The sequence below is a fragment of the Rhizopus delemar genome, genomic scaffold (genome assembly GCF_000149305.1).
Source record: "Rhizopus delemar RA 99-880 supercont3.2 genomic scaffold, whole genome shotgun sequence".
Classification (NCBI taxonomy): Eukaryota; Fungi; Mucoromycota; class Mucoromycetes; order Mucorales; family Rhizopodaceae; genus Rhizopus; species Rhizopus delemar.
The window spans coordinates 4,955,213-4,973,541 of NW_027137828.1; the positions used below are offsets into that span (position 1 = coordinate 4,955,213).

Sequence of the window (18,329 nt, forward strand, 5' to 3'; positions counted from 1 at the left end):
TGTAGATAGACTGCTTATAAATGTTAAGTTGGTTTTATTTCCCATAAATATATGTTATTGCTTCAGAAGTTATATATAAAATAACTTTTACTGAGCTAGAGCAGAATCAGCTATAGCGGAATAATAAAGGAAAGAATGTAATAGTCTACTAAAATACTTATTTTGCTATATGTTTACTTTCAGCTGGTGCTTTCATTCATTATTGCTTACTTAATATAGTTGCATGCTTTATTATCTGATAACAGTCTATTGTATTCTATTTCTTCTTATCAACACTGCACTGTATTCCCCCAGATAACGAAATGAGACGCCCGAATCTAAGACGAAGTATAATCTTAAAACAAAAGAATAATAATTTTTTAATGTTTATAAATAAATATAATAAATACAAGTAAATTAAAAAGGAAGAAACCAAGTAAATCCAGTAATCTAAGCTCGTAGGGCAATTTTGATTTCTGAAGAAATTTCCTTTTGTTTATTTCTATTATACATTCGGTAGCTAATTTTTGCTGTTTCCCATATCCAAACTCAAGGAAAAACGCAAGAGAACGAAAGAGACCTTCATGATGATCATAAACAGTGATTTAATCAACCGATTAGCGAATGAAGAGAGGAAAGAAGAGATGTTTGATTGAGAACCACAAGAAGTGGTTGTGGCAGATGGGCAAGAGCAAGAGCAAGAGCAAGAAGAGCAGGAGCGGGAGCGGGAACAAGTGGTAGCATTAGGAGAGCAAGCAGAAGAGCTAGAAAAAGCATTAAGACTAAACATTATATTAAACTTTAATGAGAGAGATAACTTTTCTTGCGTAAATCATATCGAATTTATATAAAAAATAATTGTGCTGTTTATCATTTATAAAATCACATCTCACTGTATTGATAGATTTGTTATGCAGTCTCTATCCTTCACACATATCTTCTGCTTTCTGTCATATGAATTCTTTGATAGAAAAGTGAAAAAAAACTGTATTTTATTATTTTATCCACTTTATTGAGATTAAAGTGATAGTGTAGCTCAATAATATGTTTATATAACTGATGAATTCCGCCAACAAAAAATTAATAAAAGCTAAGCATACCGAATAAAATTGTCTGCTTTTTACTAAAAAAATGTGTATTCAATGGTTGGTGTCTCGGTGCGTTTTTTTTTTTTTTTTTTTTTGCTTATTGATACAAAACATTTATTTTTATAATGATAAAGAATCAAAGTAGCAATAAGATCAAATATATTTTAGGATGATAGAAAAGAACAGGTCTAGTAGCATCAGAAAAGATAAAAAAAGAAGGATGACTTACTCAATTACCAGAGTAGTCATTACAGGATTTTAAATTATCCTTTTACTGTTACTAACAAATCATCTTTTTCTTTAGCATAGTATTATATGAGCTCAAGTAATGGACTATAATTTGGTAGGTTTTGCTTACAAGGCAAGTTGTATCATTTATGGTTTGTCTAGTTTTATCAGAATTCATTTGCAATTGATGCAACAAGACCAAAAATAGAGTACCAAATTTACATCCAAAAAAAGCACAATGGCACTTAAAGACAAATCTTGTCCCTTTAATATTATTTTATCAAAATTATTTGTAAACAGTAACCAGAAACGATGAGCAATAAATCTTGGTTGATGGTCAATTTCAAGCAAGAAGATGCCAAACTTCTTCATGTAAAGCCCAATATATGTTGGTGAGTTAGTAAACTAAGCAAACGTAATTCATTGTGGGTTTTAACTTGTAATACATGTGAAGCTTGAAATAATTTCTTAATAGTAATTATAGAGTATTTTTAATAGTTTTAGTGTGCTCTGTATGTAATTTATATTCAAATATGTACTTTCCAACTTTTTAAAAAAAAAGAAAGATAAAAGCTATGGCTATTGACTAACCGATCTAATAATCATTCATAAGCAATGGAAAGTATTATTTAGCTAATTTAATACAATGTCAATTATTCATTTCTATTATACTAAAAATGGATAGAAGCAATACATAACAAAGTATATGTGCATTAATATTAAACTTTGAGATACAAACCTGCTAATTAGCTCTTCTAGGAGAACATAGGCTTCTACCTACTTACCTGAAAGCTAGCTATGAGGCCAAACATGATCAATACTATTTTTATGATAAATTTATAAATTCAATTCTAATCTAATAATATCGTATTGGCACTATCATTTATAGTTTAGTATGATCACCCATCTATGAAAAATGTTCAAAAGATAAAGTTTTACATAATAATGGATTTGTTTCCTTTGAAAAGCTATACGTCAATGTATTGGCATTCATTTACATTGCAAAGAAACAAATGCTCAGTAATCAATAGAAGAGCTATGTGCATAAAGCGGTTTAAAGATGTAATGACGATGACAAAAAAAATATGTTTGGTCAACCCTTAATTTGAATATGAATCATATTTGAAATGAGTCAGAATATGATAACTTTCCGTAAAAGTACTTAAAAGCAGTATAATTTGCGGCCTAATAGTGATTTTACCATATCTTCTTCAAATTCTGATTCTCTTCATTCAGAAACCACCTACCGATTTCATAACATGGCTGTGGATAAAAAGAACCTGTTACATTAATAGACAAAAACGCTTTTATGAATAATATATCCTGCAATTAGAATTTTAATGATGCGAGTGCCAAGTTTAAGCATCCTGGACCAATGAGTAATATAAGAGCACCTTACCCATTCTCTCTTGACTTAGATGTAATAGTTTGTCAATTTCTATGTTCATTTGAAACAATTTCAGCTTATAAGGTATCCATCATATCTTACATAAAATGAATAGAATCACTTTAGCTCTGATGAAAGGTTAGGTAACCTAGCCAATGAAGTCAGAATACATTTCTTACTTCGAAAATAAAAGGTTTATGGGATATCAAAGAGTTTCTTTATCCAAGGAAAGAAAATCAATAAATCAACAATAACTTTCTCTAAAATAAGCTTGCCATGTCTCTATTGTTCTGACAAAATGTATATAATTCTCACTGTTCTTCCAATCTGCGATATGTCCATTATTAGATTATAAAAAGCACAAACAGACGCGCAATACTTATTAAATAAAGGACATCTCATTCCGAGCCTCACTTACTTGTAGTAATATATAGTCATTGATGTGATTGATACAGGTTGGAGAACTCGAGAGTTCGACAGGACATTTTGAGTATTTAATAAGAAAAATAAGACATTATGTCTTACATTCTCATTTGTTCATGGTTTTCTCATATGCCCTTATTCCTCAATGTCTTTCTTTTCTTTCCCGAACTTTGACATACAGATAGCTTGGAGCCTTTTGAAACATGACATTATAACCATCAAGCATTTGACTTTTTCGATCAGCTGTCCGTTCATGATACGCGCCTATTTTCTGCAGCCGTGTTTGATTTGCTGCTATCTGCCCCAATCTCATCAATACCGGATGTTAATGGATCCAAATAGATTAACATAGATGGCTTCATGTTAATCAGTTTTTACGTATGATTCCCAACTGCTTTATGTCTGTTTACTTCTGCCACTTGATTGACCACTGTTCCTTAACTTGGTTTGTAAGTTATTGAGGAGATCAGAGCTATTTCGTGATATCGCTAAACCTTATGTAAAGCCTTATTTTATAAACATTTGTGTTCTTTGGGGATGACTATTCACTAATAGAGGCATTTTATTCTTTTTCCACATGGTTGCAACCTCAACGCAATTCTCATCAGTAAAAGATCAATCAACACTTACGCCCAGCCAAATCTTTTCTCTTCATTCCCATGTAGAAGAAAAAAAAAGTATTTCTGAATACAGCCGGTTCAATCTGAAGCTTGGCCTCCCTGGTCCCGTCTTATTCATAGAAAGAGATTTTGTCAGGATCTATTTTTATTCTCTCTCCAGCATATTCGGAGTGGTCTTCTTGGTTGCTCTTTTTTATGTATATACACTTGTCATTTGTATTTCAAAGATGTGTCGCAAAGATTCATCTACTGGATCTTGCGCTATTTCTGTGTATTATTTACCTTACATTACCAATATGATATTTCTTGCATAAAGCAAAATCCAGTCATCTTCTATCCTTTGAATAATACATAGTGTATTATATAAACAATTTCAATATTCTAATAGTGAGAAACGTCAGGATTTATTTATACAATCAAGTAATTTAGAAGACTGACAAAAAATAAAAAAATTTGCCATTATATTTGGTAATGTTCTCAACATATTGTCAGACTTTCTGTTCCAACAACACATTATGTATTTCGTTCTTATTTTGGCATTTTATAAATAACGCTCAATTTTGATGCAACGTGTATTTTATGTAGATGTTTTGTTCACAAAAAACGATAGTACAGAATAATAACTCAAAAGGACCAAAATATACAAAATGATTTTATTTAGTCATATGCTCAAAATCATAAGCATTTCACGATATAAAATAACACATGTAATAAGCAATTAGCAAAGTATTATATATACTATGCAGCTGAGTGAATGCCACATGTTGCTATTAAAATCTATACATAATTTAATATAAATGCTTGCACATGCTAATAAATCAACATTTTCATATAATCACACTATTAAACTTAAATAATACTTAATTACTATTACATAATACTCTTTAGAGCACAACGCAATTGAGTATGTCAATCTTGCTCCGATTTATACGAACAACACGCTAGTATACTTCAAAATCGTATGGCTTACAAAAGCACACCTTTTTGCTAATATCATAATAGCTATAAAACATTCATTGTAGTTAATCCTTGAGAGCATATTTTAACAAATTATTATTTTTTTCTATATGACAGGAATCTACTGCATCTTAGTTGTAACTAAAGTTCCGAGCTAAAATAATGTTTATTGGTCTTTCTACGTTTTCCGAGCATGTCCAATTTGAACTATTCTTTTCAGTATCCGCTAATTAAATAGCAAAAAGAATATAAAAGTACCCACAGGTAGCCAAGAAGGTTGAATATTGGATAAAGAATATTATTAAATTCATAACCTATAGTACTCAGGTTTTATATTTTTAAATAGTCGGAAGAAAAAACTATTTTAGTGCTCCATCAATGGTAATTATAAAATCTTTGACTCGGCAGCATATGAGGGTAACCACATACCATATTCTTTCTGGTATTTAAAAATAATTGCTTCAGTTTGATACGGGAAGTACATCTTTAAACTAATAATAAGATAAAAAAACTCAAGTTACCATATTAATAGAGTGTGTTTTCGTTTATTGTAACTTCAAGTGTATCATTGTTCTGCAGACATCATCAATACACAAATGAGTAAGAGTATAATTTTAAAGATATTCTACATACAGTTAGCATCTTATTTATCATAAATCACTGCATGTGAAATAGGCCAATACTAACGATGTGAAAATTGCAAAATTGCTGAAATGGGCTTTCCCATGTTGTATAAAGCTACAATTTGCAAGTAACAAATCAGTTGTTTTATTTTATTCTACAAAAGTCGACAAAGAACAACAGGTGTCTCACATTTTGTTTCTCTTGATTAATAATCTGTCATTTTTGTAAAAAAAAAAAAAAAAAAAAAAAAAACAATTAAAAATCGGACCTGACGAAAATACTGCACCAATGAACAGTCACTTGATAAAGGTTTGTAAACTACGTATTCATTTTCTTTTTTTTCTTTTTGTTTCTTTCTAAATACAAATCAAATAAATAAATAAATCATAAAAACAATGTCCACACCTACAAGAAGAAGACTTATGCGTGATTTTAAGGGAATTCAAAGCGACCCACCAGGTAAGTCTTGATGTTGCATTCCTTTTCTTTATTCATCTCTAACTCTTATTTTATATAGCTGGTGTCTCAGGTTACATTTAACCATTACTCTCTAAAGATGGAATTTATTAATAATTGTTCTTATAGGCGCACCTTGTCCAGACAACATCATGATGTGGAATGCTGTCATCTTTGGTCCAGGTATAAAATTAAAAAAATTATAAGTTTTATGATAATTAATTATATTTTTGAAATAGCTGATACTCCTTTTGAGGATGGTACATTTAAATTGGTTTTACAATTTGATGAAACCTATGTAAGTCAAAATTCCTCCTTTATATCCTTCTCCTTGTTTGTAATAATCTAATTCTCTTTTTTTCTGTAAAGCCAAATAAACCACCTCAAGTCAAATTTGTATCAAAGATGTTTCACCCCAACGTATATGCCAATGGAGAACTTTGTCTCGATATTTTACAAAATAGATGGAGTCCAACCTATGATGTTGCTGCTATATTAACCAGTATTCAATCACTTTTTAATGATCCTAATCCCAACTCACCAGCTAATGCAGAAGCAGCCAATCTTTATCGAGAGAATAGAAAAGAATATGTAAGAAGAGTTCGAGAAACCGTTGAACAATCTTGGGAATAAAACAACTTGTGTACAAATAAATAAAGCATTAAAAAAATACTGGGATTTTTCGAATTCATGCTTTGTTTTCTTACTGGAATCAACATCACCCTATATTACATGTATTTCATGCGCTGTACGGGACAATCATCCCTCTCTTCCCCTTCCATCCCTCTTTTTTTGTTATTTTATATCTTTGATATCATCCATGTAGAGATTAATTCATAAAGCTATAATTAAATAATTTTTGAGTGTTTGGCATATTAAATGAGTTTACAGAGAAATAGCTACATAGTTATTTTATAATTTACTAGAGTTTCATATTGTCAATTAAAATACAACCATCTTTTTTTTTTTATTCTCGTCAACAATATGCTTAAACGACCGAATATCAGCTGTTAGTTTTATGCTGTGAAACAAAACAGAAAATGTGATTAAGGCAGCCTTTCGCCAGTTCAAAAAGAATGATGGTTTTTATGATTTGGCAAGTTGCAGTAAAGCAAAGGAGGCCAATTACTTGGTTTGTGTCTGTGTATTGCAGATTGTTGCTTCCATTTATATTTACATTCAATGTATGATAAAAGGATTTACGACCAAAAGCAATTTTTTAAAATGGGAGGTGAAAGGCAGTTGATCTCAGCTGTCAGATAATGCTCAAATTTACAATACCAAGAAATAGTTAGCTATCAGAAATTACAATGTAACATTAGCATCCTATATAGAAGATAAAAAAAAAAGCAGTATTTTTGTAAAGCTATTTTTATTAAATATTCTCTAGTTTAATAACCACATCTCTCCCTACGGCCTTTGCTACAAGCAAATTTGAATTACAATGTAATAAGCGCTCATAAAAAAATTCGTTGGAGTCTTATACATTAGGAGATAATGTGAGATCCCAAAATGTCTCCCATTTTGTATTCAATACGGCTTTTTTCTCACATAGTATTTGAAAGAAATCATAAAAACAATATGTATTTAAAGACAAGCTAAAGGCTCCAAAAAAAAAAATGAATTATATATTTATTGGGCGGTCAAAATATCAGAGTCACCGGCATCAGTGATAGAAAGAACACTGGTACGGAAAAGCTTACCGCAAGCAGTACCGAGATCAATGTTGTTACCATTGTAGTGGTGAACACCAGTCTTGGACAACATGGCATAATATTCAATTTCAGACTTGCGAAGAGGAGGACAGTTACCGGCGATAATGATCAACTTGGCTATAAAATAAAATGTCAGTGATCGGTTGGGGGGACATTCTCAGCCCTAAAAGGGGCAAGATGTAAACAAAAAAGATGACTACTTTTTATATTGGGCTCCTGCCCCCCAGGTAAAACTGTAGTCAATTAAATACTTTACCTTTTCCTTGACGAATAGTCTTTAAAGAAGACTTGTATCCAAGAGTGTATTTACCAGATTTGGTAACGAGTTGAAGGCGAGAGTTGATGGATTCAGCGTTCTTCTTGGACTTTGCGACAGGTGCCATTTTTAAAATAAAAATAAGAGGAAGAAGGGAAAAAAAAATTTTAAAAAAGGATGGATGATACGATTGCTACAGAAATTTGTACAAGCCACTGTGACGATTTATTGTCTTATAATTGAAAAAAATTTCCAAGTAAATGAGACTTAAGAGTTTTTAAATGAGAAAAATGAAATAATTAATTAAGAAAATATGACAGCTATTTTGGAAATATCATTGATTTTTGTCTAAAAAAGGCAACTGTCAAAGAATAAATTGGATGTCTTATTCATTCCCTGACAGTCTACCAGAGTAACTTGTGAACAAGCTTCTACAATTCGAGGAGTCAAAGTGTTACCTGCATCAAAAGGTCATCTTTAACACTGTATTTCACTCTTTTGTTTTTAATAAAGAACACGTTGTTGGCCCTCTTGATATATTCGTATGATGAATTAAAAAAGACAACATAGCCAAATATTTTTTTTTCTTATTTCTCTCTTTCCTCTTCCGTCTTAGTGTATTGAACAATAAGTATATCTTCATTTATTTATCTTGTCAAAAAGCAAGAATATTTACAGCAGTAAATACAGATGAAGTGGGAAAAGAAACTTACTTTGAACTCTCCAGATCAAGAGAGTTCATCTTCCAAAAAGCCAAGAGCTAAACAAAACTTGTTATACGAAATTGTTATTAGTCAATAGAGTAAGTCTAAAACTATAAATGTATGGCAGCGAGTACCTCAAATTCTCAATTGACTCAAGAAAAAGTTTCTGTTGAAGAAGACTGATAACGATTTTTAGCCTTTCATAAAGTTTGCTTTCAATTGGATGTTATTTAGTGATCCATTTGAATGTTTCAAAAATAAACCAGACATATTTTCAATAGCTTGTGTTTCCTCCACATGAATAAGCAAACTAATGCAAATAGTATTAATCAAAGAAAATGTAGCCATAGCAAAGAGGAACAAGCGTAAGGAAGAGATATTACATACATTTGGAGTGTCTAAAGAAGAATAACATCTGTATATATTCTTAGCTATCATGTTGAATCATATTAACATTGTAATAAATTATAGATGAAACAGTGACAAAGACTTGTATACTGCTGCTTCTTCTACATTTGCTATTAAAGGTTTCAATGGCCAATAAACGGACTTCTAAAGCTGTTCAAAAGAAGAAAGACAAACAAGTATCTCTTAAGTTTTCCAAAGAAGTTCAACGATAACCTACAAAGTCTATGAAGTGCTCTACATGTGGTAGAACTGATCATGCACGATCTTCTAGCTGCGAGTATCCTTACCATATCAGGAACAAGGCAGAAGCACTCAAAGAATCTACAAAAAATTCAATTATCAAAGTAAATTTGGACAGCACTTGCAAGAATGCTAATATGATTCTATAAATCCAAAAAATAATGTCTGGTATATTTCAAGTCGTTTATGCTGGGCCTATGTTTGCAAACTACTTTTATCGTAATCAATTAAAGAACAAGCAAGTTCCTATTATTATTACTCACAATTTGGTTTATCAACTTTTTCCACTTCTTACTGGACAAGGAAAGAAAGCTGACGAAGCTGTTAAGAGCTGCTTTGATAGATCTTGCGAATAGTTACCTGAAAGAATCAACTTGGATTAGCTCAAAGGTCAAGGATACCAAGCAATTATTTCATCTAGGACAAAGCAATACAAAGCTTTGGTACGTAACAGCATCTCAAGCAAATTTGAAAAAAGACTCAACCTCTTTTTTCTTGATCTTTTCTTCAAACCTGGTCACAAACTTTTCTGTAGTGATAGTTTAACTGTAGCGCAAAGGAAGTCCCTTGGTCATCATGTCTACCAAAAGAAGTTAAAACCTTCTATTTCTAAATGGCCCTCTTCTGCTGAAAATAGTGAAGCTAACAAGAATATTGTCAAAAATGCTCTTTTGCATTGGAAGGAATATGATACATCCAACTCTAAGGAGCCAAAAGAAGCAAATGTTTATGCAAGTCTGCATCACTATCTTAAATGGTTTCATGCGATACAAGAGAAAATGAACAAAGCCATTCATAGAAATATAAAGTCCACTGAAGGTGTTTCCAAGCTGAATGCTAAAGACTACAAAAGTTTAAAGAAAGCTGTTCTGGTATATATCAGCTCAAACAATCCCTTGGGAGACTCAAAGAAATTTAAGAAACTATATGCTGATGATTTGGAAAAGGTCAAGTCGTTTATCAAGGATACTCGAAAGGAAATTTGAGACGATAAATTCAAGCCCAGAAAGTACACTGATTCTAAAGGATCAAGAATATTTTTTTCTTTACGTCCATTGTATAATTGCAAATCCAAGTCTGTTCAAATCGATGAACAGATTTTCTGGAAGGCTGGCAAATCCTTTATTAGTGATAAGAAAAATATCCCTAAAAAAGCAACTGATGATGATCTTACAATATGGTACTCAAAATTCTTTGGCTTTTCTAAAGCAAGTATTAAAAAGAACAATCAAATCACAACTGTAAGCGCAAGATTTGGTAAGCTATACTATCCTCACATACGCACTTATCATTTATAGCTGATTATCACTTTTAGGAATTTGATTCAAACAAATGGTTACTGATAAAGTGTAAAATGCTCTGACTTCCAAAGTCTTTGCTGAAGAAACTATGACAATAAAGCTCTTGTTTTCGGCATTGATTCCGGCGTTACTGATATCTTTTCTGCAGTTAATTCTAGTTCTTCCTCTTCAAAGGAGAAGATCAGAAAGACATCTTGGTGCTGTGAACATATAAGTCATAATCTCTTAAAAATTAAAAAAGGTTACGATAGATGAAGCTCAGAAGAAAAAGATAACCTGACCTGGGGATAATAGACAAAATGATACTGTAGCTGGACATTATATAAACTTAAAAGCTAAGACGATGAGCCGTATGGATAAGTTTCCTGAAATGAAGGGCTTTTATGTTATTATAGATGATGCATCTATTCGTACTTCTAATAAAGTCCAAAGTATGATTGAAAAAAAAGGAAATATGGATGTATTCACCGTCCTCCTTATTCCCCTGAATTGAATCTTTTAGAACAATATTACTTTGGCGTCAAATTCAGACTTCAACATATCCAATTCGGTGATAGAGAAGACTTGCATACAGGAATAACTGAAGCATAAAATGAAATACTACGCCATACCTTAAAAAAGTTTTCATCCAATACCCCGTTAGCTTTTTTCATAAATGCTTAAATAAAAAAATCCATTTAAGATACACAAGTAAAAAATAATACAAATTAAATAATGTTCTTAAAAAAAGTGTATGATGATTGAAAAAAAAAACCAAAGTTTTACTATCACAATTTGAGATTTTAAAACCTAAAATTGAGATTTTGCAATCATCAATTTGGTACTGTAGGCACTGTATCCTCATTATTCGTCTTTTCAGCTGAGTTTTCTTCTTTTGCTTCTTCTTGTAAAGTATTTTCATCCTTGAGGTTTTCAATCTTGTTGTCAATCAAGTTATGAAGAGCAATAACAGCACGAATCATACTTGACAAATAAATCAATAATAGCTGATCGTTCGTTTTTGTACTAAATGATTGAACCATTTCTTGACTTTCTAAATTGGGTAATAGATTAAACATGTCTTGGAGGTTGTAGATGATTTGATGGTTCACGGGTAATTGACCACTAACGACCTTTTCCAGATAATGGCGAATTTCCTCTAAACGGCCTTGTAATCCACCCAATGATCCCAATTGAGATGAAATACGTGTCGATAATGTACCTACTGCATTATCCTTAATATCACGTAACAAGTGTTCAACACCAATTTCTTCGGCTTCTTCAGCAACAATTTCTGATGGGATGTGCATAAATGTTTTCGTAGTTGTCGTACCATCCTATCATACACATTGTTAATAAAGTAACATACACTGATTACAGCAGTGCATTTACGTCTTTAATTTCTTCAATGGCAAAGTAAGCGTCAGTGGGTATTTCTTCATCATTTGGCTTTACATCAACAATAACAAGCACAGGATTAGGTGTATATCGTTTGAATAATTCGTTAATTTCCAAATCTGAAGAACGAAGTTTGGGTCCACTATGATACCAACCAATCAACTTTTCCTTTGCTAAAAGAAAAAAAAAGTAAGAAAACGTGTCGACATCACTGGTTTGGTTACATTTACCGTTTACTTTTTTAAACATGTCGTTCATTGCTTCAACGTAATTATGATCTAAAAACCAAACTGAAGGGTCTTTTTCATCTTCTTCAAAAGGAACTATACATAAAGGTCAAAAGGTTGACATTGTTGACCTGTTTTATGAGTTTACCCGCAAAACTGTTTGAAACATTTACTGTTTTGCCTTTATTTTGACCTAGTAATACACCAACAACACGTTTTTTTGTACCTTTAGCAACTCGGTTATAATGGTCAGTTGCTGAGAGTAAAACTAAAGGATGAACATGAGCTGTGATGGATGATTGAACTGTTGTAGGCATTTTTATGAAATAGAAAAAAGAGGTAAATAGATAAGGGCATAATTGAGACACGTACACGTCCAGAGACAGAAGGTCCGCTTTTGGTTAAAATAATTGAAAGTCAGTGCAAGTCTTTTGTTAATTTGCTATTGATTCTGTGGTTTTGTAGGTGCTTTTGAGTCTATAAAACCAGATCAGGTCTCTATAGCAATTTCAGTGTGATTATAAATGCGTTTTTTTTTAATATGTTTGTACAATGAAGACAGTACAAGATTTGAGATCAAACTTTTATTTTTGATGCTTCTTAAGATGTATTTGCATCTTGTAACAATCAGCCACTAGTCATAACTGCTTGGTTCCAAATGTAGATCAACATCATATTAAAAGATTATCTCAAACTAAGGCAGTTTCTAATTCATAACAGTGCATGTTCCTTTTCAACACATTGGCCTCATTCTCCTTTTACAAACTCAATTATAAGTCCGGTAACTGACATCATCGTCATTTTGCGATTTTTTTTGTTTTTTCTTTTCTTTCTTTTTTTTTTTACGATAAAGCTAATGTCTAATTACAACTACAATTATATTATTAAAGTATGGCAATAAGAAAGATATATAAATATTTTGATATTGTTAATCGAATTAATACAGTTTTTTGTTTTTATTTTATTTGATTAGTATATCATTATTGGTGATACAGGTAAAGTATAAAGATACTTTCATACGTTAAAAAGGGGAAAAACAGAACGCATGATTAACCTTGCTCCTCATAGGTGTAGGAAAGGTAGAAATAAAGTAGAGTAATGGTATTCATATACACGTTATAAACTGCTTTATATAGTCTTGTATTCTATTACAATTTACAGACAAAAGATTTATGCCTGCTCATGATTTGACTATTGGGTAAAAAATAAGAGCAGCAAAAAGTAACCTAATAATAACGACATATCTAGCGTTGGATTTGGTACACGCTTTGTTACAGTAAACGACCAGCAAACGAAGTTACAAATTTGGGATACAGTAAATAATAAAATAATAATAAATAACGCAAGACACTCATACTATATAAAGGCAGGACAAGAATCATTTAGATCCATCACAAGAAGTTATTATCGTGGAGCAGCTGGTGCCTTATTAGTTTATGATATTACAAGAAGAGAAACCTTTGAAAATCTATCTGTTTGGTTAGAGGACGCTCGTCAGCATGCTAATCCCAATACAGTCATCATGTTGATTGGCAATAAGAGTGATTTGGAAGGACAACGACAAGTATCAAGAGAAGAAGCTGAAAGGTTTGCTCAAGAACATGACCTATTCTTTTTAGAAACGTCCGCAAAATTGGCTGATAATATTGAAGAAGCTTTTGTTAAAACAGCAGAAGAAATTCAGAAAAAGATTGCAAGTGGGACCATTGATTTAAATAGCGAGGTAAGAAAATTATATAATATGTTTATCCGTATACTTATACTATAGTAGTCGAATGGAGTAAAATTAGCTCCCTCTCAAGGTGGAACTTCTTTACCTTCAGCAAATACTTCTTCAAATACTGGTGGATGCTGTTAGTATATACCTTTACATATAAACCTTTTTTTTTATTATTATTTTCCCCCTTTTTTTTTGAGTATGAAACGAACAGATTAAGAGTCCGTTTTTTATTACACTGCTTAACTTAAAATGAGATAATTGAGTTTTTTTTCGGACAGCCTGAGTTGAAATGAGACAAATACTGTTGATATTTTAAAATACTCTGTGATTCTCTGAATTTCCAGTTACCTCAAACCAAGCTCTCTATTGATATATCCTTCCTAGAAGGTTTGTGAATATCTTATCTAATCTTGATAGACCTCAACAGTACACAAAAGCAAATTTAATCATTTGGCTCGTGTAAATTTGGGTCTTCAATTACTGATTTTATATAAAACTAAGAGATCAATCAATTATCAGTTTTCTCCTTATATCCTACTTTAATCTTAATTGAATACAAGCTAACCACTCGATATTACGCCTTGATATTGTAAGGTTGTAAATATCTAATAGGAAGACGTGTCTATTTTAATCGTTTCTCCCTGTTATTTAGTTTATGAATTATAGAAAGTACAACTTATATAAATGGCTTGCTATAAAGGAAATTAATTTCAGTCACATTTTAGTTTGACCAATAATGAAACTCACAGTGGACATTGTCAAAAAATATGTTTTAAAATTCATACCAGCAGAACAGTTTATTTCTTCAAAAGAGTAATAAAAGGCAGATGTTTGTGAGTATGATAATGTAACGAATTTTACTTATTAAAAATATCAGGAAAGCTTGCTTGAAGAGTTCAATACTGGTTATGGCACAGTACTGCCTAGCAGGGAACCAAAAGGACGCAACAAAAAGTACATATTACAAGCCTTTTTCTGAGTATTCTTCCTTGTTTCATTTTCAATTAAAATACTGTACATAAACCCTCTTCAATGTTTATTATTAAACTTTGGATTTAGCTAATCCTATTTGTGCTTTGCCAAAATCATAAACAGAATAATAACTTCTCAAAAATGTATCGCCCAAGATAATCAAAGGAATCTGAGCTTCAGCAATACCCGAATAACACAAATCATTAGCTGGCATAACTATGCTCGAGGATTGTCTAGCACGAACAAGATCCTTGATCAAAATCGGGAAAGCTTGCCCATTTAAATAAAATGTAATAGCCTCTTTTGAGTCCGAATCAGCAAGTGAACAAGGTATGCGCCAACCATAAAAGAAATTATATTGAGCGCCTGGGATGGCGGCATGAATTACATCAGAAATAGCCGTAGGAACAATGATCAAGGTGGTTCCAGTATCCAAAATAGCAGGCATGCTTTTACCATTCATCGCGTTGGTTCCGTTGACATCTATTATGTTCAAGTCGACCTGCCAATATGTCTTTTCAGTGACTGGAACATATTTGAGCTCACCTTCATAATGGTTTTTGTTCGTGTCACCAAAGAGCTATATAAAGCATAATACATAAGAGAAAGGTATAATTATATTTTTTTTTCTCAAACTTACAATTTCACCTTTTCCACCTTCTTTTGCCTTTCCAAGATAAAAGCTAACAATTGGTTTATCAATCTCTCCCGTAAGGTAAAGATCTTCCACTACCGAACGTTGTATTCCAGTCAATGCCAAAGGAGGAAAGCCCAAGCCAAAGATACCATCCAGATACATATCTCGAGATAATTGAGTTGTCTCTGAAGAGACCAGACCAATTCGTTGATGAGGTTGTATGTATTGACCCAAGCGAACTGTGTCATAGGCTGTATAGCCGATCACGGTCGATCCATCGCCATATTGAAGTTGCCAAGTGTCATTACTGATCAGTTCAAAAGTAGATGACTTGGTGGAATCAAAACGAGGGTGTGTTCCGCATGTTGAAAGGCATTTCGTGGAGGGAACCCAAATATCCGAACTTCCTGTATCAAAGTCCATACTAAAGTTCTGTGGTGGTGTACCAATCGATATTTGACCCACATACTTTCTTAAGGTGTTATTACGGCTTACATTATTTTATCATCATTTTACCTCAATGTCTACATAAACGCTTTGTAAATCTATACCAGAGATAACCGAATTGACACGGGCATTAACAGATTGATCCACAAAACCATACTTTCCAAGTGCACGTTTTACCCTAGCAAAGGTATTCATCGCACGTCCTTCAATATGCTCAAGTTCAACACTAAACATACATCACAATTACTATACATTCACGAAATATATGTTTTGTTTTACTTAATGGTTGATGCTTGACCTTCGACTAATAAGTATAATTGACCTGCAATAATAAAGCTAAGAACCCATTCATCATATTTCATCGTTATAATAATTGGAAAACATTTCGTTTTAGTCTTTCTTTTTATATAAAAGCCAAGAGCTTGGGTTTTGTAATATGTATGCGTTTGTCTCTCATTCTATGGTCGAAACATTAATTCTTTATTATATATCTCTTTGTCTTCATATTGTAGTAAACACATGAGTCTTGTTCCCAGTGTTTCATTTGAAGAGAAAGAATATGATAATAAAATGATTAGCATGTTTTTTGCTTTGCTTTGCTCTTCTTTTTAAATGAATTCTACATTAAAAAAGAAAGCAGTTGTCGAAACAGAGGTTGTTTACATTTAAACTAGGAAGGGAAAAAAGTGAGACTTGACAGTAAATGGTCTAATCTATTGAAAGGTATTCTAATTCTAGCCAAAACCCATTGAATATATAAAGTTAAATATAAAAAAAGGCTTTATTTACAGAAAAATAAGGATACACGATGTACATAGCAAATATTCTTATTATTGATCTTATGAAGATAGGGGGGTCATATTAGAAAGACTTTGATATATTGTCTTTTTATTTTCCGAAACATCCTCTGCAGAGAGCCTAATCCACTCTTGACGATTCTTGACACAAGTTTCCATCATACTTGCCGACTTGGGACAAAGTTCAGAGATGGCTTGAAAATAAGGATACACAATAAAGTCAATAAATCCCACACTGATCGTGGACGGATTCGTGTTACCGATATGAGGTATTAATCTCATGTGAAATTCTTCTTCTGCTTGTCGAAAGAATTCGGTACATACCAGCTGTGCCGCATGATAAAAAATAGGCCAGGGTCGGCAAGGATTACTGATGTCTGCAGCGTGAATCAAGATGTGACAGAGCATGAGGCGCTCCTCTGGCAAGAGTTGAGATGGGCCAGTCAATTGTGTAGAATCGGGTGCTTTGTATGCATGTGATGGTGGAAAAGCATCTTGAAAGTAGTTCAAGGGATCCTTTTCGGGCATGAAAAGAGGGCTCAGCGGACAGAGACGTTGACGGGTGTCTTGATGAATAATGCTACGTAAGATGGAAATATTTTCTAATAGGGCAAAGTGACAAACCATATCAGTAGCTAAAATCATCTTGACCGTGGATTGTTTGAGTTCTTTGGGATATACATGTCGTTCTAAGCCATGTTTGTCCATCAATTCCAGTGTCATTTGACATGACTTGCTTTCCAAAACAGAAAGATTACTAAATTCTCTTGCTAGTTTTGATTGACAGGATACTTCAAATTGATTGTTTTTTCCCGGCTATCATCTAAATATAAGTTATTTTGTCTTTTTCTATATCATACTTACGTGTCCAATGTCGTGGCATAAGGCTGCAATAAAAAGTATGGCTGTTTCCATGCTTGTTAAATATCGAGACAATTCGCAGCTTTCCAAGAGATAGCACAACACCATCACAACATCTACCGCATGATAAAATGAATGATATGGATTGTTGTTGTATCCTTTTTCAACATCCATTAAGAAATCAAGAAATTCAGAGATTGAAATATTTAGTGTTTGACAAACGCGCATTCGTTGTATTAATCCGCAAATATATCCATACACTTCGTTCTTGGGTTTATTGAAGAGTGAGTAATCAAGTGTATAAACAAAAAGGACGCTTGAGACCCGTAACATAATCTAATGACTCAAATAGTAAGTTTCTCCTTTACTTTGTATCATTAATATTTACTGTTTCAATCTCAAGTAATTCTTGTGTTTGTAATGTGTGATATCTTAAAGTGATCATCGTTACACAGAAAACCGTCAATGAATCAAAAGAAATAGAAAAGAACGCATGAAACAAGATAACAAGGTGGGCTTTATACAAAAAATGGCGTGCTTTTTTTTATGTACTTTATATAACTTTATTTCATAACATTTAGAGATTAAATCTCTTTATTAAACGCGTGCACACACGGATTTGAAACAAGAATTAGAAAACTACTTTAAATGATTGGACAAGTAGAAAAGTGATTAATTTTGCATTATCATCAAAATCAGATTGTTTTTTGATTAAAGCCAGGTGGGTTTATTGGCAGGTATAGTGACAAGGTCTGTATCGAACAACTCAATGAATTGTTCATTTAATAATCTTACTTTAGGTCCTGCATATCGACGATATTCTTCAAAAATCGATGTCAAGTTCCATTTCTGTAACTTTCTTAAACAACCTACAATTGTGCCTATCAATTGCGTCGGTGAAGGAT

The 18,329-nt window shown here is 32.4% G+C and overlaps 8 protein-coding genes across 8 annotated transcripts; 3 read left to right on the top strand and 5 right to left on the bottom strand.

Annotated features, from left to right (window-relative positions):
• Positions 1-499: 499 nt before the first annotated feature.
• On the bottom strand, positions 500-769 carry RO3G_04158 (uncharacterized protein; the record flags this gene model as incomplete). Its single annotated transcript, XM_067658748.1, has 1 exon — positions 500-769. The coding sequence occupies one exon, from the start codon at positions 767-769 to the stop codon at positions 500-502; it is 270 nt and encodes an 89-aa protein (XP_067514849.1).
• Positions 770-5,701: 4,932 nt separating this feature from the next.
• On the top strand, positions 5,702-6,395 carry RO3G_04159 (ubiquitin-conjugating enzyme E2 2; the record flags this gene model as incomplete). Its single annotated transcript, XM_067658749.1, has 5 exons — positions 5,702-5,765; positions 5,824-5,835; positions 5,892-5,945; positions 6,002-6,060; positions 6,132-6,395. The coding sequence occupies 5 exons, from the start codon at positions 5,702-5,704 to the stop codon at positions 6,393-6,395; spliced, it is 453 nt and encodes a 150-aa protein (XP_067514850.1).
• Positions 6,396-7,394: 999 nt separating this feature from the next.
• On the bottom strand, positions 7,395-7,860 carry RO3G_04160 (60S ribosomal protein; the record flags this gene model as incomplete). Its single annotated transcript, XM_067658750.1, has 2 exons — positions 7,395-7,594; positions 7,734-7,860. The coding sequence occupies 2 exons, from the start codon at positions 7,858-7,860 to the stop codon at positions 7,395-7,397; spliced, it is 327 nt and encodes a 108-aa protein (XP_067514851.1).
• A 1,386-nt stretch (positions 7,861-9,246) lies between these two features.
• Positions 9,247-10,071, top strand: RO3G_04161 (uncharacterized protein; the record flags this gene model as incomplete). The annotated part of the gene is made up of 3 exons (XM_067658751.1): positions 9,247-9,408; positions 9,507-9,532; positions 9,621-10,071. 3 exons carry the CDS (start codon positions 9,247-9,249, stop codon positions 10,069-10,071), a joined length of 639 nt encoding a protein of 212 aa, XP_067514852.1.
• A 1,127-nt stretch (positions 10,072-11,198) lies between these two features.
• Positions 11,199-12,307, bottom strand: RO3G_04162 (uncharacterized protein; the record flags this gene model as incomplete). Its single annotated transcript, XM_067658752.1, has 5 exons — positions 11,199-11,702; positions 11,758-11,936; positions 11,994-12,086; positions 12,139-12,171; positions 12,217-12,307. The coding sequence occupies 5 exons, from the start codon at positions 12,305-12,307 to the stop codon at positions 11,199-11,201; spliced, it is 900 nt and encodes a 299-aa protein (XP_067514853.1).
• An 855-nt stretch (positions 12,308-13,162) lies between these two features.
• On the top strand, positions 13,163-13,848 carry RO3G_04163 (uncharacterized protein; the record flags this gene model as incomplete). The annotated part of the gene is made up of 4 exons (XM_067658753.1): positions 13,163-13,188; positions 13,239-13,305; positions 13,357-13,713; positions 13,762-13,848. 4 exons carry the CDS (start codon positions 13,163-13,165, stop codon positions 13,846-13,848), a joined length of 537 nt encoding a protein of 178 aa, XP_067514854.1.
• A 904-nt stretch (positions 13,849-14,752) lies between these two features.
• RO3G_04164 (uncharacterized protein) lies at positions 14,753-16,128 on the bottom strand (the record flags this gene model as incomplete). The annotated part of the gene is made up of 4 exons (XM_067658754.1): positions 14,753-15,262; positions 15,323-15,787; positions 15,836-15,992; positions 16,046-16,128. 4 exons carry the CDS (start codon positions 16,126-16,128, stop codon positions 14,753-14,755), a joined length of 1,215 nt encoding a protein of 404 aa, XP_067514855.1.
• Positions 16,129-16,605: 477 nt separating this feature from the next.
• Positions 16,606-17,532, bottom strand: RO3G_04165 (3'5'-cyclic nucleotide phosphodiesterase; the record flags this gene model as incomplete). The annotated part of the gene is made up of 2 exons (XM_067658755.1): positions 16,606-17,379; positions 17,428-17,532. The coding sequence occupies 2 exons, from the start codon at positions 17,530-17,532 to the stop codon at positions 16,606-16,608; spliced, it is 879 nt and encodes a 292-aa protein (XP_067514856.1).
• Positions 17,533-18,329: the final 797 nt, after the last annotated feature.